Source organism: Bombina bombina, chromosome 2 (genome assembly GCF_027579735.1).
Source record: "Bombina bombina isolate aBomBom1 chromosome 2, aBomBom1.pri, whole genome shotgun sequence".
In the NCBI taxonomy this organism is placed as follows: Eukaryota; Metazoa; Chordata; class Amphibia; order Anura; family Bombinatoridae; genus Bombina; species Bombina bombina.
Genome location: NC_069500.1, coordinates 380,663,618 through 380,685,166, shown reverse-complemented (window position 1 = coordinate 380,685,166; position 21,549 = coordinate 380,663,618). Strand labels below are relative to the sequence as shown.

Genomic DNA, 21,549 nt, shown 5'->3' with positions numbered 1-21,549 from the left:
ATTACCAGTGTTGCTTATCACTGGGGCCGGCCCTATTTATTTAAAATTAGATGTAATCTTTGTTTATATTTTTAGTGTTTTAATCAAGTTATGTGTAGAATCCTATGCTTACCTGGATTCTGTCATTGCTCTGAGCTCATGCTCGACACTTTGTACAAATAAACTTATTTTGATACTTTAATTATAAGAGTTTATTGAAAATTATAAAAGAGTGCTGAATTCTCAGTCTTTACTAGTGACATTATTATATTTCACTATATCTTCCTTTTTATATTTCTCTAATATATATGTATGTATTAGATAGATAGTATATTAGATAGTATAAAGATAGTATAAAGATACTTTAATTATAAGAGTGTTGCTTTATTGAAAATTATAAGAGTGCTGAATTCCCAGTCTAATATATATGTATGTATTAGATAGATAGTATATTAGATAGTATAAAGATAGTATAAAGATACTTTAATTATAAGAGTGTTGCTTTATTGAAAATTATAAGAGTGCTGAATTCCCAGTCTTTACTAGTGACATTATTATATCTCACTATATCTTCCTTTTTATATTTTTCTGAAATTACTAAATGGGTCTGCACCAACTTTTTGAATGACTGCATCAATACAGTAGTTCTATAAGTATTGAAACTCTTTTCAAGAACTTAAAATTTAGCAATAAATAAGTTGCCTGTTAAACACTTGTTTTTTGATTTTGCATTTTTCCATCCACTAATTTTTAATATATATATATATATATATATATATATATATATATATACACACATACATACATACACATACATACACACACACACACAGAGAAGTGCACTCACAGGAATGAGCAACTGGCTCAATACCATTGTTAGCCTGTTCTATGGCGATTTACCACCTGGGTGCAGCTTTTTAGCCCAGTAATGCTTTTCACAGAGTAGAACTTTCCTGTAGTATATCAGTCTGATCCTGCCTATTACGGTCAGTCCAGCGCTGAAATACAAGGCTAAGCAATTCCTCTCTATACAAGGAACACAGCAACCCCAGACGATCATTTCGGCATTTTGTACAACTTAACATCAAGTTACATAGGGAATTGATATAGTCCCCTTAAATAGAGAAATATCAAATTAAAGTAAACAGTATTATAGAGCATGTTCCTTTAAATGATGTGAAGAATTTTCCTTAAAAACTTTATTCCTGACGACTTCCGGTGGGCGGAGCTACAGACCGGCAGCAAAGTGAAAGAGCTCCTCAGAATGTGCTCCGTTTAAATCTATAAAGCTGCCGGTCCTTGCTACCCACACGCGCCATCCTTGTTGGGCTACTACCCGGACTCTAGCCCCAACTAGTCAGAAGGTGTGAAGGGCCGAATATCGCCCTAGCCCCTGGAAGGGACGAAAGTGCGCAATAGAGCGCAAGTCGCGGGCGCCATCTTGGAGTGCGGCCCACGCTATCACCACAGTGGAAACGGCTACTACCCGGCTACAAGAGGGAACCCCCGCCGATGCAACCTGCCTGAGGGAGTGAGTACAGGCCACTTGGCCGCACATTTAAGTGCATTTCTCCCCCACATGAACAGTGTATAACAGTATAAGGGGCAAAACCGGAGGTGTAAATGTATATAGGGGACTGTGTAAAACTGACATCTGCATATGAATCTGCCTGAGCGCACCCCTAAGGACTCCTACCTACTGTAAGGTAACACAGAACACTTGATATATCTGGACTGTACAATTCATTGTAAAAAAAAAAAAAAAAAAGCATTACAAGTATTGGGGAAGAGTTTCAAACAACAACTGTAAAGCATACTACCCGCTCACATTTGGGCTCTGGGCTTTATTCTGACAAAGAAGCTTACTCCTTACCCAGCTGCAATTTCTCTTTTCTATCTGCACATGCTGTGCTGAGTATATGTCCTCAAGGGGTTTAAGTGTAGCAGCAAAGTTGAAGGGAAATCGTTGTTTCATGAAGCATTGGTGTTCAGTTCAATGGATGTGGGTTTACTTCTTTTGGATTGCTGATTGAGGGGCCAATACTGCCATCTAGAGGACTCTTACACTCATAACAAGAGATTTCTGTTTATATTGTCAGCAACTTGGTGCAAGGTTTGCATGAAGCTAGATCAATACTTCAAACCTATATCAAGCTCACTGGCTGACAAAATGACATCCAGACATAAGCAAACAGACAAGAAGAGGCCTGCAACAGAGTCGCATGCTGAATCCCCATCCTCCCCCAAAACCTCACACGTAATTACAACTGACTCCTCTGCTCTCCTTCAGGAACTCAAATCATTCTTTCTACATAAGATGGAGTCCCTTCAGGCTGGGGTGGATACGCTAACCAGCGAAATACGCCAATTCTCTACTAGAATTTCTCACGTGGAACAGCGTGTATCAGATGTAGAGGATAGACAAAACTCAACCTCCATCTCAGTAAGGCAACTGCAGCGCCAAATTCAAATATTACAAGACAAGGTGGATGATCTTGAAAATCGGAGCCGGAGGAATAACCTCAGAATGGTTGGTGTACCTGAAACAGTAAAGAATAAAGATTTGCTTGAATTTACTGCTTTAACAATCCCTAAGTTGCTAAAAATGAATCCAGATCACCTGCCCCTAGACATAGAACGAGCTCATCGTATAGGCCCGGATAGAGGCCTAGAGACTTTAAATTCCCGCCCGCGCCAAGTAATTTACAAATGCCTCAACTACCAGGAGAAACTCCCTTTGCTACGAGCATATAGAGCTCACTCAGGGGATCTGATCTTTGAAGGCAAGAAAATATTAATTTTCCAGGACTTTTCTGCAGAGGTCACCAAACTCAGGAAGGAATTTGCTCCACTGTGCTCTCGCCTCCACAAAGAAGGGAGACAGGCCTCCCTGCTGTATCCTGCTAAATTAAGACTGCAAACACCTGCTGGTCCCAAGTTTTTCAGCTCCCCCAAAGATCTGCAAGAATATCTAGATAAGAATGATCAACAAGATGTACACTGAATACAGGTTTCTTTGTTATCCTCAACCTTCTCCAAGCTCTCTGTTTTATAATGGAGAAATGGAGTGTTGCAACATATCCCATGTCAAAGAGAGTTATTGGGATTGAATTTTGGAAGATTGGACTGCCTGAACAGTTAGCAAGCGATAGACCGCTGCTCACAGAAACTATGCTATGGGAGCCTCTGCGCTCTTCTACTTCTTGGTCCAGGAGTGCCAAAGTTCTAGACTTTGGGAAGCTAACGGTTTGGCTTCTCAGTGTTATTCTGTTTTGTGTTAAAAGTTATGTTTTACATGCATTTATGAAGGTAAACGTTTATGCTTTTTGTCTCCCATGTTTGACACTAATCCCCTCTAGACATAACGATGGTGAAGTGGCATCTCACCCCCTCCTTACAGGTTTCAGAACTGAGCCATACGCAAGGTCCTTAGCCTCTTGCATGGCTGGTAAACGTCCCTTCCCTTGTTTAGAGCCATATATACTCGGCAGTCAATATGTAGGGATATCGCCACAAGGCATTATGGTAAAACCCTTGTTCTGTGCCCCTTGTTGTATTTTAATGTCCAAGGGAACCTGTATACATGCCCACTGCACACACCATAGTGGTAAAGCCTGGAAGATGGATCAAAATAGAAACGCCTCTAATCAGTTAGACCCTCACTTTCCATTGGCCGTCCTGGAGAGATGGGTATGGTGGATAGTTTACTTCATGTCCCTAGCATGTGATTGCCTGCCAGTTTTTACTGTGTTAACTTTACCCTTATAGAGGTTCCTGCTAAGCCCAGCATAGTTATTGTTAAATATCCGCCCTGCTGCCGAGATAATCTTAAGATAAGGTGGAAATTTCATGCTCTCACTCAAATTGGTGAGATATACCGATGTTTGGCTGGAATTTGTTTGTCATGTATGTATGATTTGCCCTCAATATCTGTACTATGTGATGCACTAATGCCTTTATGTTTTTGCCGTCAGCAACAGTTGTTCCTCCACTCTGGGGAGCCCCCGCACCATGTAATCCTTGTCACGTGCAAACCCTGTGGTTTGACTTCTCGACTCTACTCCATTGGGCCTAACTGTAAGTACAACTCCCTGGCACATATTGATGGTACACTTTTCCCATACCACACTCCTCCCTACACCCCAGGGTATCCATATTTCCTCTTACTAGTCCGTCTGCTCTGTAGGCAGCTCCCTAGGTTAATAGGGATGGGTGGAACATTCCATGTTTTATTTAGATGATGGCGCAGCGCTATAATATAGTTTCCTGGAATGTTGGGGGTATCACCTCTCCAGCTAAAAGAAGCAAAATTCTCCACTACCTCAATTCAATTCATGCAGACATTGCACTGTTGCAGGAGACCCATTTGACACAGGAAGAACATGATAAGCTGAAGGTTAGATGGGTTGGACAAGTCATAAATACGCCAACGACAGGCAGAAAAAAAGGGGTGGCAATCCTGGTTAGGAAAGGGCTATCTATAACATTTACAGACACACAAATAGATGTACAGGGTAGATACATCATCACTGACTTGCATATATCTTCCAAAACCTTTACACTTTGTAATGTCTACGGACCGAATAATCTCTCTCCCCACTTCTGGTCTCAGATACAATCGCACCTAACTAAACGTAATGGCTCTCCAATCCTCATGGGAGGAGACTTTAATATGGCCCAATTATCCCCACTCGATAGATTTTTGGAACCCTCGCACTCCACCAATGTAAAACCGAGCTCTCAAAGACAGAAAAGTGAATCCAAAATTATTTTAAGACTCAAGGAGGGCCTGGGACTAATTGATTTATGGAGATTGCGTAACCCAGAGGTTAGAGATTATACTTGCATGTCTAAGTCACATCACACACTGTCCAGGATTGACTATTTCCTTACGTCTCCTGGTCTCACCCCCAACATACCTTCAAGTAGAATACAACCCATCACCATATCGGATCATGCCCCTATCACAATGGTGTTAGATTACAATCCTTCTGAAAACCTACGCAAGACATGGAGGTTTCCTTCCCACTTTTACAATAATGTAGACTTTAGCCAACAGTTACGCTCATACTGGATAGACTACAATGCAGAAAATGCCCAACACCACGACAACCCAGATCTCTTTTGGCACGCCTCAAAGGCTGTGCTAAGGGGAAGAATTACAGCATATACTTCACACCATAAGAAACAGGCTAAGAGGCTCACTGACCAGATGTTAAGGAACCTTACAAAAGCATATAACACATATTTGCAACATCCGACAAACCAAGCGAGGCAACATTATTATGACTTAAAGCAAGAGAGAGACACTCATATCCAAATGGTGGATAATATCCACACATTACATAGGCAAGGAAGATTTTATAGGTATGGGAATAAGGCAGGGAAAATAATGGCAAACATGGTCAAGGTAGTTGCCCCTAGATCTAACATCCCAGCAATCGCCACAGATAGTGGTCTTTGCAGTGACATCCCTACAATAATGAAAGAGTTTGTGTCATATTACACTAGATTATGTACTAAGCAGGATATATCAGAACATAACAAGCAATCATTCTGGCGCGATGTCACTATTCCCACCATAACACAGGAACAGTTGGCTACACTCAATGCCCCCATCCAAGCACAAGAAATCGTGAATACCATAAAAAGCATCAAACTAGGGAAAGCGGCAGGGCCCGATGGTCTCCCCGCAGAGTATTACAAAATCCTATGTCCCGAAATAGCACCTACTTTGGCGAGGCTGTTTTCTGAGTATTTAACGGGGAACTCTGTACCGGACCCTAGATTTACTGATGCCAATATATGCGTCATCCCCAAACCAGATAGAGATTTGACTTTGACATCGTCTTATACGCCGATTTCTCTATCAAATGGAGACTATAAGTTGATGACTAAAATTCTCACAAATCGGTTGGCAGAAATTATGCCCTTGTTGGTGCATCCAGACCAGACGGGCTTTGTCAGACACCGTTCTTCAGTTATTAACCTACGCAAGGCATTGGCAGTTATTGCGCACTACCACCAAGCCCAAAATAACAAGACCGAAGCCCCACTATTAGATGCCTGCTTCCTCTCTGTTGACGCCGAAAAGGCATTCGATAGGGTGGAGTGGGATCATCTATACACTACTCTTACAAATTTTGGTATCACAGGCCACTTCTTAGATGTTATACGCAAACTATATGATACACCCTCGGCAGCCATCATAATTAATGGTGGTCTTTCCCCCTCTTTTAGGCTAGAAAGGGGCACAAGACAAGGTTGCCCAATGTCCCCACTCCTATTCGACCTTGCCATTGAGCCATTGGCATGCTATATCCGTCAACATTGTGCCGGACTCAGACTCCATACACAATGTTTACACATATCGCTATTTGCTGATGACCTCTTACTATACATTAGTAATCCTGATCTTAATGTTCCTCAAATACTGGAGATAATGTCAAAGTTTGGTACCTTTACTGGGTACAAAATAAACGAGGACAAATCAGAGGTCACTTGGCTTCAAAATCAGAAGGGTACATCCTTACAGAAGACGAGCCTAAAAATCACAAATGGGTCCTTTAAGTACCTGGGGATTCACTTACATGTGGACCCCAAACGTATTTACCACCTCAATATCCCAAAAGTCATAGTCAGCTCACAGGACACCATCCGGGGTTGGAGGGGTCTTCCCCTCTCCCTCCATGGTAGAGTCCACCTATTGAAAATGGTAATTTTACCGAAAATCTTGTACCCCTTGCAGATGCTACCTCTTCTGCTTCACAACAGAGACATACAGGCTGTCTCTTCTATTTTTGCCTCTTTTGTGTGGAACCAAAAAAAGCATAGGATCAACATAACCAGACTATCTATGCCACTGGAGGTGGGGGGCCTTCGGTTCCCAAACATCCAGTGGTACAATTGGGCAACGTTAACTAAGTTAGTTTTTGGCTGGTTGACTGGATCTGAATACTTTAGCCACGCTGTGGAGGCAGACTGTGCATCACCACTGAATTTAGCCTACCTCCCACACTCTACTTTGCCTTCTTTGCCCCATCACATCTCTCAGAACATACTGTTTAGAGACCCGCTGAGGGCATGGCACAAATTATGTTGATTCTGGAACATGGATCACAAAGTGACCAAATACTTAACTATACAGGGAAACCCTAGGTTCATACCCGGCTTCACCACTCGAGCCTTTCAGAGATGAAGGGCCTCTGGCCTGACTTCTATTGCACAATTTATCAATCCTAACACGCTTCAGGTTCTCCCTTTCCAAGAGCTAAGAGAGGCCTTTGCTATCCCCGCAGATACCATATTTGCATATTTTCAATGTCGGCACTGTGTTAGGGCACTCATCTCAGATAACCAGCTCACGAATGTAAACTCTAACGTAGATAGACTAGTTCGCACGACGAAACAGGGATCACACTCCATAACTCGCATATACAACGAAATCACAAATCATTTAGAACAGTCTGTCCTTCAAACAATACATAACAAATGGCAGGAGACAAGAGACATGCAGATTACGACACAAGAGATCACAGATAGCTTTCAGAGAGTTAGGGCAGCCACTCTTTCAGCTTATTCAAGAGAGGCACACACTAAACTAGTGCATCAAGCATATATTCTCCCCAAATTAAGACTTAGATGGGTCCCTCAGGCAGTGGACAAGTGTACCAAATGCTCCCTTGCATCACCTGACCTCATACTTTTGATATGGGACTGTCCCAAACTAAAAAGACTATGGGGTAAAATTAGGTTTTGGATCCAGAAAGTACTCCAGCAGGAGATAACGTTAACTCCCTCCAACATTATTTTCCTGACAGACTCGGGGGTTACACCCCAACATCAGAAATTTCTAAACGCTGTAACTTTGTTTTCTCGGAAACTAATCATGCAATATTGGGTGAAGGATAGGGCCCGGCCCTTCAAGAAACTGTTAAGCGCGCTACACACTCAGGCCCTGTTGGAGCAGGCGGACGTACAGGGAGACCTTGATAGGAGAATAAAAACTTACATTCACAAATGGGAACCATATTTATTGTACATCTCTCCACAAGTGAGACATAAAATACTTTATCCCTTTCGTAACTCAATGTTTATCTTGGAGGAAAATCTGCGAGGGAAGTGGTGCCTTTCTCCAACGCTGCCCCCCACGACCCCCTCCCTGCCGACCTGACAACTCATGTCTTGCCCCATAGCAGACCATGCCTCCTTCTGATAAAGGTGCCGGGGAGTTTTTTCTGTCCCCCCGGAGTGGAGGGACTTGTTAGGATTGTCAGGATTGTTTAGGCCATACACTTATTGTTTTAAGGTTTGTATTAGTTATTTACTGTTTTATAGAAAAAGGAAAAGAACCAGATTATCGTCTCAGTATGGAGACACCATGCATGGGGAAGGCTCTCTCCCTCAGATTGTGGGGGACGAGAGATGTCGAATTCCCTTTCTGTATCATACAAATGTAATTTTTGATGTATTGGATATTGTGATTTCCATATTGTGATGAATCTGGATTATAAATAAAGTTTAAAAAAAAAAAAAAAAAACTTTATTCCTAATACAATTTATATTGGTTTAGTATGTATATATATTTTTCTAGAATTGTTATTATGTATAACCTATTGGAATTTTAGAGAATAATATAGGTTTATGGGATGTGAAAAAGTCGTCTTTAGTAAGGAAATAGTCTATGGGATACCTAATTTACTAAGATCCAAGGTGCACTTTTGATACAATCCTCACTATAGTGCACTCTATTATGTATTATGTGTATACTACTTTGTCCTAAGCCTTTTTTCTGTTTTTGCCCTTATTGTTTGTATAGGGTTGTTATTTAAGATTGTGCGTAGAGTGTTATAATGGGCATGAAAGATTTACTATAAATGTACCTTGAATAAGCCCTTTAATATCTAAATTTATCAATTTCTATGTTATAGACTATGAAAATAATGGTCGCATAAATCTCTATGTTAAGGAATAATTTCTACTCGTCATGTACTAATGTCATAATGTCATAATGCATAATCTGATATGCTCAATACACTCAGTCTGTTAGTATGTATCTATTATTTAAATTCTTAATAATAACAAATGTATTCCTTTAAGCACTCTGCTATGTAAATAGAACTGTTTCTTTAAATTGTATGAGAGCGGTGTGCCTATTAAAGGTAGTTGTGTAACAGCTGAGTTTATCCCTGACGAAGTGCCGTTTAGCGGCAGGAAACGCGTCGGATGTTAGCTGTGGTGTGAGGAGTGGTGTATACCTTTAGTCTTTCACTCAAAATAAAAACACTTTGGAATGATTTACCCAGTTCGTCTATAGACTATTTATTTCCTCATTGGTGGAGTATCATCTGTGTGTGTATCTCAATTACTGTGTGTGTGTGTGTATCTCAATTACAACACTTGCGTAATAGGTCATTTGTAATGTGCATGAAAACATATCATACCCAACATGCTGCAGCCATGTCCTTTATTTTAGGAGTAAAAGCCACTGCAAACCTGTAATAAAAAAGCAAAGAAATATAATTTTATAACTTAATCCATTTTGATAAAGGCTTGAAATCCCCACAAGTCCCAGACTGTTAAGAAATTAAATCTTTTCATATATCTAACACTGACTAGGTTAGTAGCTTGTCTCACCTGACTGATAAAATATAGTAAAACAATTCCAAAATGTATAACAACGATTTGCCAAAAACATTAGAAATTTATTTTTAGAGTACCATGAAAGTTGAAGGAAACTGTAAGAAGATGTTCATTACCATAAAATATTAATTGCATGCTAAACCACACATAACCAAGTGGGACCTCCTTAAAAACAAAATGCATGGGAATTCCCCTCCTGACCACTAGGAGGAGGCAAAATACACCCCATTATGCCAGACCTTTAAATCCCTCCTACTTCCCCTGAATCCTCAGTTTTATGTTTAAATCTTTTTTATTGTCATGGGTATTCACAATACAAAAATAAGTCATTTTTTGTCGTGGAACAATCGATATATCTTTAACTATACATTTAGAAAAGGTAAAGTAACCATAGGTTATTACAATATATAGGTTAAATGTTTGTCTCTCCCTGTAGGAGTATCGGGTACCTAGGCCGACCTTCACTCAAGAGTTCTTCTTTAGTTACCTCTCAGAAAGTCTCTAGGCATATATTTGTCTATGTCCTTCCTCCTATTCCGGATTGTTCCAGAGTTTATTAACCCGTGTTTAACCATATTCTTATGGCTCAGATTATAACTAATAGTTCAATTTTCTTAAAACTAAGTTTAACTATTAACTAGATTTAAGCTGTAATCCTTGGGGTCTCCGTAGGTTTCTTGACCTCAGCTTAAAGAAAGAAAAACTGAATAACAAGTAAAAAAGGAAAATACCAAAAAGCAAAAATAAAATAAATTAAATTGCCGTGTGACTCCTCCTTTCCTCTCTCCCAGGTCTTGTTGTTTACTCCCACTACCTCTAGGCTGGAAAAGTCTATCTTGTTCTAACTTATTCTGTGTCTGTTGAGTGTCCTGGGAATGTCCACAGCACAATTTGCTTAAAAAGTATCTTTATTGACAAAAGATTTTTTTGTCAATAAAGATACTTTTTAAGCAAATTGTGCTGTGGACATTCCCATGTTACATATTGTTATAGTGGAATTGGGCAGATTTCCACGGTCGACACGAGCACAGTATTTTGCCTGGCAGCTGTTCTACACATTGCTGAGGTCTGTTGAGTGTCCAGTAAAACCAGATCTTTTCAAATTGTGTTTGTGTGTCTAGTATTTGTGAAGCAGTTTCGTACAAGCGGTGTGTTAGAGAAATCTTATTGAAAACTTCATCCCAAGGGGGCGCTGAGGTTTTCCAGTGTTTTGTTATACAGGATCTGGCTACCGTACAAATGATTCTAATGAAAGTGTTTATCTGTTTGTTAAACTGGGGTAGTGGGATGTGTAGGAGGGCCTGTGATGGAGTTAACTGAATGTGCTCATCTAGAACTGAGCTTAGCAGATTGGATGTTTTAGTCCATATGTCTCTCACCCTCCCGCATTCCCACCACATGTGGCAGTATGAACCCACTTCCCCACAACCTCTGTAGCAGGACCTATTATGACTGGGTGACATGTGTGCGGTTTTCACTGGGGTTAGGTACCACCTGAACATTGTCTTGATAGTGTTTTCTCTCAAGTCAGCACTTAAGAGTCCTTTACAGGCTGAGTTAAACGTGTCATCCCACCATTGCTTATCTTTATTTATATCTAAGTCTCTTTCCCAATTTAGAATCAGGTTAGATTTTGATGAATTGTTAGATGCTTGTATCTGTAAATATAGTTTAGAAATGGCTCCTTTTGGTCTATGTGTGGATTTAAGTAAGCTTTCTAGAGGTGTGGTTATGTTGGCTTGACGGTCTTTAATATATTTGTGGATTGCAGAGTTAATTTGAAGATATTGGAACCAATGTAGCTTTACTGGATCCAATTGGGTTTGGATCTGATTGAATGTCTTAGGTTTACCTCCATTTAGCCAGTCTGCCACCCTATAGAGACCCCTATTGGCCCATTTGTCTACTATGTGTTGTGACTCTCTGGGAAGCAAATATCTAATTGGGTGTACTAATGTTTGTTTAGATAAGAGATTCTGTCTTTTTGTTAAAAAGGACCATATTTCCATAGTATGTTGTGTGACCTGTAATCCTGGTTTGTCTTTGAGACCTCTCCTTGTGTGTTTATGCCAAAGTCGTCCGGATAAGGGGTGTCTCTGATCTCTGCCTCTAGGTTGGGCCAAATGACCCCCCCAACATTACTTCCCATTAGTGTGGTTTGTGCTAGTCTTGCTGCTCTATAGTATTCTACTATATTGGTGCTCCAATTCCACCCAGGCTTCTATGTTTTGTTATTAGAGCAGTTGCTATACGAGCTCCTTTATTCCCTCTAATGAAGATTACTAAGTCTTTATGTCATTTCTCTAGATCCTTTAATGGGACTTTTATGGGTAAATAGGTATAGAATCTGGGGAAGAATTGAGATTTTGACTGTAGCCAATCTGCCTAACCACGATAAGGTGTGTGTCTTCCATTTGCTCAAGTTTTTCCTTATCTCCTTATATAAAGATTCATAATTGTATTTATACAATTGATTAATTTGAGGTGTAAGGTGAATCCCTAAGTATTTAAGCGAGTGGGTGGCCCATCTTACCTCAAAGTTAATGTCTATGATTTTTTTAGTATGTTGCAGAAGTCCTAAGGGTAATGCTTCGCATTTATCTAGATTGATTTTATACCCTGATATTTGGGAAAATTGGTCCAGTAACTTGTATAGATTGGGTAAGGATGTGAGGGGTTTTGTCAGTGTCAGAAGAATATCGTCCGCAAAAAGTGTCAGCTTGTATTCCCGGTCCTTGACCTTCACCCCTGTGATATCTGGATCTAGTCTAATTTTAGCCGCTAGGGGCTCTATGCAAATAGCGAAGAGCAGAGGCGACAGCGGGCATCCTTGCCTCGTGCCGTTTAGTATGGGAAAACTCTTAGATTTATATCCCGAGATAGATACCTGGGCTGAGGGGTTAGAATAGATTGCATTTAGGGTTTTAATAAAGGTCCCTTCAAATCCCATTTTTTGTAGTACTGCAAACATGTATCTCCAGTCTATTCTATCGAATGCCTTCTCCGCGTCCAACGAGAGGAGCAGAGAAGGCACTCGGTCGTCCCCTACATAATCTATAATGTTCAGCAATCGTCGTACGTTGTCTGGTGCTTCCCTGTCTTTCACAAAACCCACTTGATCTGGGTGTATCAGTTTTGGGAGAATGTGTTTTAGTCTATTGGCTAAGATCTTCGTTAATAATTTTAAGTCCTGATTAATGAGCGATATTGGTCTATAATTTGCACAAAATTTATTATTTTTACCGGGTTTAGGGATCACTATCATTTTGGCCTGCAACATGTCTGTTGGGATGGTGTGTCCCTCCATAATAAAATTACAGAGGTCTGTAATGTGGGGGATAAGATTTCCCTTAAAGGTTTTATAGTATTCTCCCGCGAACCCATCTGGTCCCGCTGCTTTCCCCCTTTTGAGTTCCTTTATAACCTTCCCGACTTCCTCCCTCATGACTGGGGCATTTAGTGTGTTTGGTCTTTGGTAAGTAGGTACATGTCAGCTTCTCTCAGAAACTTCTCTGTTTGGCATTTTATGGTGTTTGAGTGTGTTACTTTTTTACCATCATATAGATTTCCGTAGAACTCTGCAAATGTGTCCGTTATATGTTGTGGGTGCGACACTGAAGTGTCGTTCGCCAGTTGAATCCTCAGTTTTAAAGGGACAGTAAACACTTTAATATAGTAATATAAAATGATAAATTATATATATATATATATATATATATATATATATATATCTACAATATACTTTAAATATTTATTTTGTCCCCTTTCCTGTATTTACATTCTGAAAATGTGAGCTTTTCAATTCCTGTTAACAATGGATGTGCGGAACACTATTATATACCACACAGCCATTGGCTGTACACTCTATTACCTATTTATAACTGTACCTAATTGGCCACAGCTCCCATTGTTTTATAGACACACAGAGGCCCATTTATCAAGCTTCGTATGGGGCTTGAGGAATCTCACCATAATGAAAGAAATTAATTTATTAGGTGGTAAGAGTCCAGGAGTTATCACATGTGGGAACCAATACCTGAGTAGTAAAATCCACAAGATCATCATGAAAAAGGGAGGACCAAACAGTGAAGACAGGAACATTGCTGATCAGGTACTACAATCGACATACCTTTTCTGTCAAAATAAGCATCAAAACAGGAATACATATCAAAGTTAGAAAGAGTATGAAAAGAAGACCAAGTTGATCAACAGAAACTTCATTATGAAAGATGAATGAGCAGTAATGTGCTCAGGGAGAGTTTTCCCTGCAACCAAATAAACCTTGTTAAAGCTTTAAGCCAAGCTTGTAAATTAACAGCTGTTTCTTCTCTTTGCGAGGCCCAGAAAAATGAACAAAAAGAGAAGAAAATCTGAAATATTTTGTTGTATCTACATAATATTTCAAATCTCTCACAACATCAAGATTAGGAAGAAGTCGCTCCTTAGAATTCTTAGGAACTGGACAATTAAAAAGGAACCACAATTGCTGTATTAATAGTATCCATAGATACTACCTTATGAAGAAAGGAATAACTAGTGTGAAGAACAGCCTTACCCTAATAAAGTCAGAAAAGAAGTTGAAGGTCTAAATCAAGTATAGGCTTAAAATGAGGGGTTTGAAGAATTAAGATTAGGATTCTAATGAGGAGAAACTAGACAAGTCTGAACAAATGTGTGAAGAACTGGAATTTTAGCAATTCTTTTATAGAACTAGAAAGAAAGCTAAAATGTGAGGAACTACAAAGATTCCTTGAGCTCGAACAACAAATGGCAGAGCTCCAACCACCTCTGTAAACAGTCTGGGTGCTGTAGACAGACCAAATGGAAGGGCCGCAAACTGATAATGCTTATCTAGTAAAGCAATTCTCAGGTAAATAGAGAGATGTTAATAAGCATCTTTAAGTCTGTGGTGAACATAAACGGTCCCTCCTGCACTAAATGAAGTGAAATGCAAACAGTCTCCATCTTGAAAGAAGGAACTATCTTTTTAAGACTTTGAGATCCAAGAAAGACCAAAAAAAGTACTGAAAGGATAGTCTATGAAAACCCTCAAGTTTTCTATGCAAAAGGATCCTTAAAAGAAGAACTATTCTCTAAGGGAATAGTAGTACGCCTGGCAAGAGTGTTAATAGCGAAATCCACCTTAGGAATATTTTCCCAAATCTCAGTATTAACAGTAGGAAGTGGAAACAGATCTAAACTTGGCAGACAGAACAAAATGAAAACCTGGCTTCTCCATTCCTTAGAAATTAGTTCAAAAACTGAATCAGGAATAGGAAAAGAAGAAGGCTGTTTGGGAGCTGCCATAAATAATTTATCAATCCTTTTAAACTGGTAAATATTTTTTACTAGCAACTAAAACTTCCCATATCAAAACATGAATATGCTCATGCCTGACATTAAGAAACATCTTCTGCCACAGCATCACGGTCTTGAGACTCAGAAAGTCCATCCTCCGAGTAAGAATACCCAGAGCCATAAACACCCCTATCGCCAATGGTTAACTTAATGGGCCACTCCTAAGGGAATTCCCTGATAAGCTAAAGGCCAAAGAAGGATCACCTTACAATCCTTGCACGTTTCTGCTCTTAACAGCTGGAGGCATAACTAATACTTAAAGGGATACTAAACCCAAAATTTATATTTCATGATTCAGATAGAGAATGCAGTTTTAAACAACTTTCTAATTTACTCCTATTTATTTCGTTCTCTTGCTATCTTTATTTAAAAAGCAGGAATGTAAAGCTTAGAAAACGGCCCATTTTTGTTTCACAGCCAGGGTTATACTTGCTTTTTGGTGGATAAATGTAGCCTATCCAGGGTGCTAAAACTAAAATGGGTCGGCTCCTAAGCTTTTCATGCCTGCTTTTTAAATAAATATAGCAAGAGAACAAAGAAAAATTCATAATATGAGTAAATTAAAAAGCTGCTTAAAAACAAAATTTATGCTTACCTGATAAATGTATTTCTTTCTTGAAACGATGAGTCCACGGATCATCTAATTACTATTGGCAAAACCACTCCTGCCCAGCAGGAGGCAGCAAAGAGCACCACAGCAAAGCTGCCAAACACCATCTCCCCTCCCTCCAACCCCAGTCATTCGACCGAAGTAAAAGGAGAGAAAGGAAGCAACAAGGTGCAGAGGTGTTTGAGGTTTATAGTATGACAAAAGCCTGTCTTAAAAACAGGGTGGGCCGTGGACTCATCGTGTCAAGAAAGAAAGAAATTTATCAGGTAAGCATAAATTTTGTTTTCTTTCTAATGACACGATGAGTCCACGGATCATCTAATTACTATTGGGACAAGACAGGGAACCTAAACCAAAGGCACCACTGCTTGAAGAACCTTTCTCCCAAAAGAAGCCTCAGCCGAGGCAAAAGTATCAAATGTATAGAATTAGAAAAAGTGTGAATGGAAGGACCAAGTTGCAGCCTTGCAAATCTGCTCCACCGAAGCTTCATTTTTGAATTCCCAGGAAGAGGAAACAGCCCTTGTAGAATGAGCCGTGACTCTCTCAGGAGGCTGCTGTCCAGCAGTTTCATAGGCCAAGTGAATGATACTCCTCAGCCACAAAGAAAGAGAAGTAGCCGTAGCTTTCTGCCCCTTACGTTTCCCAGAGAAAACTACAAACAGAGCAGAAGACTGGCGAAAATCAATAGTCGCCTGTAGATAGAATTTTAACGCACGTCTAGGTTGTGCAGCATACGTTCTTTATGAGAAGATGGGTTAGGACATAAAGAAGGAACAACAATCTCCTGATTAATGTTCTATACCTGAAACCACTTTAGGGAGAAACCCTAACTTAGTACGCAAAACTACCTTATCCGAATGAAAAATAAGGTAAGGAGATTCAAACTGCAACGCCGAGAGCTCTGAGACTCTACAAGCAGATGAAATAGCAACAAGAAGCAAAAAAAATTCCAAGATAACATTTTAATATCTAAGGAATGTATAGGCTTAAACGGAGCCTGCTGAAGAACTCTAAGAAGATGGTTAAGACTCCAGAGGTAACAGATTTGAACACAGGCCTGACAGAACAATTGCACGTCTGGAACATCTGCCAGACGTTTGTGTAACAAAACAGACAAGGCAGATATTTGACCTTTCAAAAAATTGGCCGATAAACCCTTCTCCAAACCTTCTTGGAGAAAGGCCAGAATTCTAGGAATCCGAACTCTACTCCAAGGGTAACCTCTGGAGTCACACCAATACAGATATTTATGCCATTTCTTGTAGTAAATCTTCCTGGTAACAGGCTTACGAGCCTGAATTATGGTCTCAACGACCGACACAGAAAATCCCTGCTTAGATAAGATTAAGCGTTCAATCTCCAAGCAGTCAGTTTCAGAGAAACGAGATTTGGATGAAGGAAGGGCCCTTGAAGTAGAAGGTTTTTCCTCAGTGGAAGTCTCCAAGGTGGGAGAGATGACATCCGCACCAAGTCGCAATACCAGATCCTGTGAGGCCACGCCGGTGCAATGAGGATCACCGACGTCCTCTCCTGTTTGATTCTAGCAATAACCCGAGGAAGGAGAGCGAACGGAGGAAACTGGTATGCTAGACTGAAATTCCAAGGGACCGCTAGAGCATCTATCAGTATAGCCTGAGGATCCCTCGATCCATACCTCGGGAGCTTGGCATTCTGACGAGATGCCATGGGATCCAGTTCCAGCTGTCCCGATTTGAGAATCAAGCTGGAAAACACATCCGGATGGAATTCCCACTCCCCTGGGTGAAAGGACTGTCTGCTCAGAAAATCCGCCTCCCAATTGTCCACTTCTGGAATGTGGATCGCCGCCCACTGAATAATCTTGGCTACCTCTGTCATGGACAAGGAACTTCGAGTTCCCCCCTGATGGTTGATGTAAGCCACTAAAGTTATGTTGTCCGACTGGAACCTGATAAACCGGGCCAAAGTCAACTGAGGCCAAGCCAGGAGAGCATTGAAGATTGCTCTCAGCTCCAGAATGATTATGGGTAGAACTGACTCCTGCCGAGTCCAAGTCCCCTGAGCCTTTAAAGAGCCCCAGACTGCTCCCCATCCCAACAGGCTGGCGTCCGTTGTCACAATCACCCAGATGGGTCTGCGGAAGCAGGTTCCCTGGGAGAGATGATCCTGAGACAACCACCAAAGAAGAGAATCCCTTGTCTCCTGATACAGATATAATTGTGCAGACAGGTCTGTATAATCCCCGTTTCACTGACTGAGCATGCATAACTGCAGCGGTCTGAGGTGGAAATGGGCAAACGGAATGATGTCCATGGCAGCTACCATCAGACCGATTACCTCCATACAATGAGCCACTGATGGCAGAGGGGAGGACTGAAGCGCTAGACAAGAATCGAAGATCTTTGATTTTCTGACCTCTGTCAGAAATATTTTCATCGATAGGAAATCTATTATGGTTCCCAAGAACACTACCCTTGTAGCCAGAATTAAGGAACTCTTTCCCAGATTCACCTTCCATCCGTGAAAGCGCAGGAAGGGTAACAACATCTCTGTCTGAGAGTTCGCTTGTTGAAAGGATGGTGCCTGAACCAGGATGTCGTCCAGATAAGGAGCCACTGCAATGCCCCGCAACCGGAGCACCGCCAACAGGGATCCCAGGACTTTTAAAAAAATTCTGGGAGCTGTGGTAAGGCCGAATGGAAGAGCCACAAACTGAAAATGTTTGTCTAGAAAGGCGAACCTCAGAAACTTGTGATGATCCCTGTGGATGGAAACATGCAGGTACGCGTCCTTTAAATCTACTGTTGTCATGAATTGACCCTCTTGAACCAAGGGAAGAATGGAACGAATAGGTTCCATCTTGAAGGACGGTACTCTGAGGAACAAGTTTAGACTCTTGAGATCTAGAATTGGTCTGAAAGTTCCCTGTTTTGTGGGAACCACGAACAGATTGGAGTAAAATCCCAGACCCTGCTTCTGCATTGGAACAGGAACGATCACTCCTAGGTTGGAAAGGTCTTGAACACAGTGTAAGAACACCTCTCTTTTTATCTGGTCTACAGATAATCTTGAGAGCAGAAACCTGCCCCTGGGAGGAAAAGTCTTGAATTCTAGTTTGTATCCCTGGGACACGATGTCCACCGCCCAGGGATCCTGAACATCCCGAACCCAAACGTGAGCGAAGAAGGAAAGTCTGCCCCCCACAAGATCCGGTCACGAATCGGGTGCAGACACTTCATGTTGACTTTGAGTCATTAACAGGCTTCTTGGATTGCTTACCCTTATTCCAAGACTGGTTGGACCTCCAGGCAGGCTTGGACTGTTCTTGCTTTGTAGAGGGAAAGGAAGGCTTACCCTTGAAGTTTCGAAAGGAACGAAAATTACTCTGATGTCCCTTCTTATTCCTCTTATCCTGAGGGAGGAAATGACCCTTGCCTCCCGTAATGTTGGAAATAATTTCCGCCAAGCCTGGCCCAAATAAAGTCTTACCCTTGAAAGGAATCGCCAATAGGTTTAATTTTTGCTCCTAGCTTAATAACCTGAAGGGAAGCATCTGTAATAAATTAATTGGCCAATTTAAGGGCCTTGATCCTATCCTGGATCTCTTCAAGAGGAGTGTCTGTCGGAATAGAATCAGACAACGCATCAAACCAGTATGCTGCTGCAATAGTGATGGTAGCAATACACACCGCAGGTTGCCATTGTAAACCATGGTGAACATGCATATTTTTGAGCAAACCCTCCAACTTCTTATCCATAGGATCCTTAAAAGAACAACTATCCTCTATGGGAATAGTGGTCCTCTTAGCTAAAGTGGAAATTGCCCCTTCCACCTTGGGGACCGTCTGCCAGGACTCCTTGATAGAGTCAGCAATAGGAAACATATTTTTAAAAATAGGGGATGGAGAAAAAGGAATACCCGTCCTCTTCCATTCCTTAACAATAATCTCTGTAGCCCTATCTGGTACAGGGAAAATTTCCACCATGGAAGGTACATCAAAATACTTGTTTAGCTTGCTAGACTTCTTAGGATTGACTACGATCGTAGTGTCGGAGTCGTCCAAGGTAGCCAAAACCTCCTTAAGTAACGAATGAAGGTGTTCCAGCTTAAACCTGAAGGATACAACTTCAGCATAAGAAGGAGTTACACTGTCTGAATCTGAGATTTCACCCTCAGATGCTACCGAAGTATCCTCCTCCTCAGAATTCTGGGAGGGAACATTCGAGATAGCCACGACTGTGTCAGAAGCCATACTCACTGATTCTTTACATTTTCTCTTGCGCTTTCCCTGCAGCATGGGAAAAACAGACAACGCATCAGACACCGCAGAGGACATAAGGCTAGCGATGTCTTGTAACGTAACGCCAGGCGGAGTTAGAGAGGAAGCGCAGGGCACTGCATGTGTGGGCAATAAAATTTGGGACACTTGAGGAGAAAGCTGTGGCATATATTGAACATTGTCATTAGACTCCTGAACAGCATCCGCCTTAGACAATGTTGGCACAGAAAAAAGGTGCCTACCTGCCTAGCTGACACCGGATAGTATTCCCAGTAGAAGAATCTGGAACTCGACTTGAAGCACAGTGAAAGGCTGTCCGGTCCTAACAACGCAGCAATAAGCGTTTAATATGCGCTGTCTTCTGAAGCTCTGCTGCCTGCAACAACCCTGTCACCCCTCTGTAATCAGGAAGTGAAGGGAAAAAAGGCACGCAACAGCAAATTGTTGCCTAAGCAAGCCCTGCCAATCGTGGGCGTCTAACAAACATCAACCTCCAGATCAGCAAAATGCGTTCCTTTAAAGTTAAGCCGCTGTAAGAAGTAAAAACCACCAAACATGAGCCTCATATTATACTCCTCAGCCCCAGTGCCTGCCATTACTGCCTTATCCTTAAATGTTCCCCCAACTATATAGGAGAAGTCTAGAGTCCCTTTTAAACTGGTAATAAAGTGCCCAATTTTTCCTGCATTCCATCCAGAAAAAATAAACTCAGCACTTACCTCAGAAATCTGCCAGGCAGCAAGGTAGCTCACTAGGTTTGAGAGGTCCTCTCCCTCACATGGACCTGTGGAAACAGAGATAAAGACTGAGTAATCTTACTCAGGCTTTCAGTATTAGGGCAGCGTTAACTACATGGGAGGTGCAGTGAGGATTGTACCCCACCAGTTCCCATTGCTTGAAAGCCACCACTGCTCTACTGAAGAGACTGATATGGACTACGGCTACACTCTAGGACAAAGCAGAACAATCTTGTACTGCTGAAAAATAAAAAAATCTTGCTTGAAGAATCTTCTTTCCAACACCTAAACTTTACAACTTCCTTGCTAAAACGTAGGCAAAGAGAATGACTGGGGTTGGAGGGAGGGGAGGTGGTGTTTAGCAGCTTTGCTATGGTGCTCTTTGCCGCCTCCTGCTGGGCAAGAGGGGTGTTCACAATAGAAATTAGATGATCCGTGGACTCATTGTGTCATTAGAAAGAAATTGCATGCTTGCTTCAACAGAAACCTCCTGGGAACAACCTTGATTAAAGAAGGCAGTAATGCAAAACCATTTTAGGGGTTAGAAACAGATGCACATCAGCTACATACTAGAGACCTATAACCTGAAACTGCATATGGTCACATTTCAACAATGAACTTGTATTATCCTGGTATGGGGACCACTAGTTAAAGGGGCTGTAACATCTTAAGATTTTAAAATAATAAAATAATTGAGAACTTAAACAGCTCATTGCAGGCTAAGTCTGCTAAATATATTTTCCTTATTAGTTTTAACAGATAAAAACTGCAAAAAACTCACTCTGTACTAACAATATGATGTAGGCTAGCCTTGTTAGCTGCAGACTCAAGCCCAGGTTGGCTCTTCCAAATAAGGCAATTGGTGGATGGAGCTGGGCTGTTAAAAAAAATATAATTTATGCTTACCTGATAAATTCATTTCTCCTGTAGTGTAGTCAGTCCACGGGTCACCCATTACTTA

General features: G+C 41.1%; 1 protein-coding gene across 2 annotated transcripts in view; it reads right to left on the bottom strand.

Annotated features, from left to right (window-relative positions):
• GLT1D1 (glycosyltransferase 1 domain containing 1) overlaps positions 1–21,549 on the bottom strand; it is a 708,692-nt gene that overhangs the window by 521,590 nt on the left and 165,553 nt on the right. For both annotated transcript variants that reach the window (XM_053701853.1, XM_053701854.1), the window contains exon 4: positions 9,423–9,474. In XM_053701853.1, the coding sequence (XP_053557828.1) occupies positions 9,423–9,474 (52 nt within the window). The remainder of the gene's footprint in view (positions 1–9,422; positions 9,475–21,549) is intronic.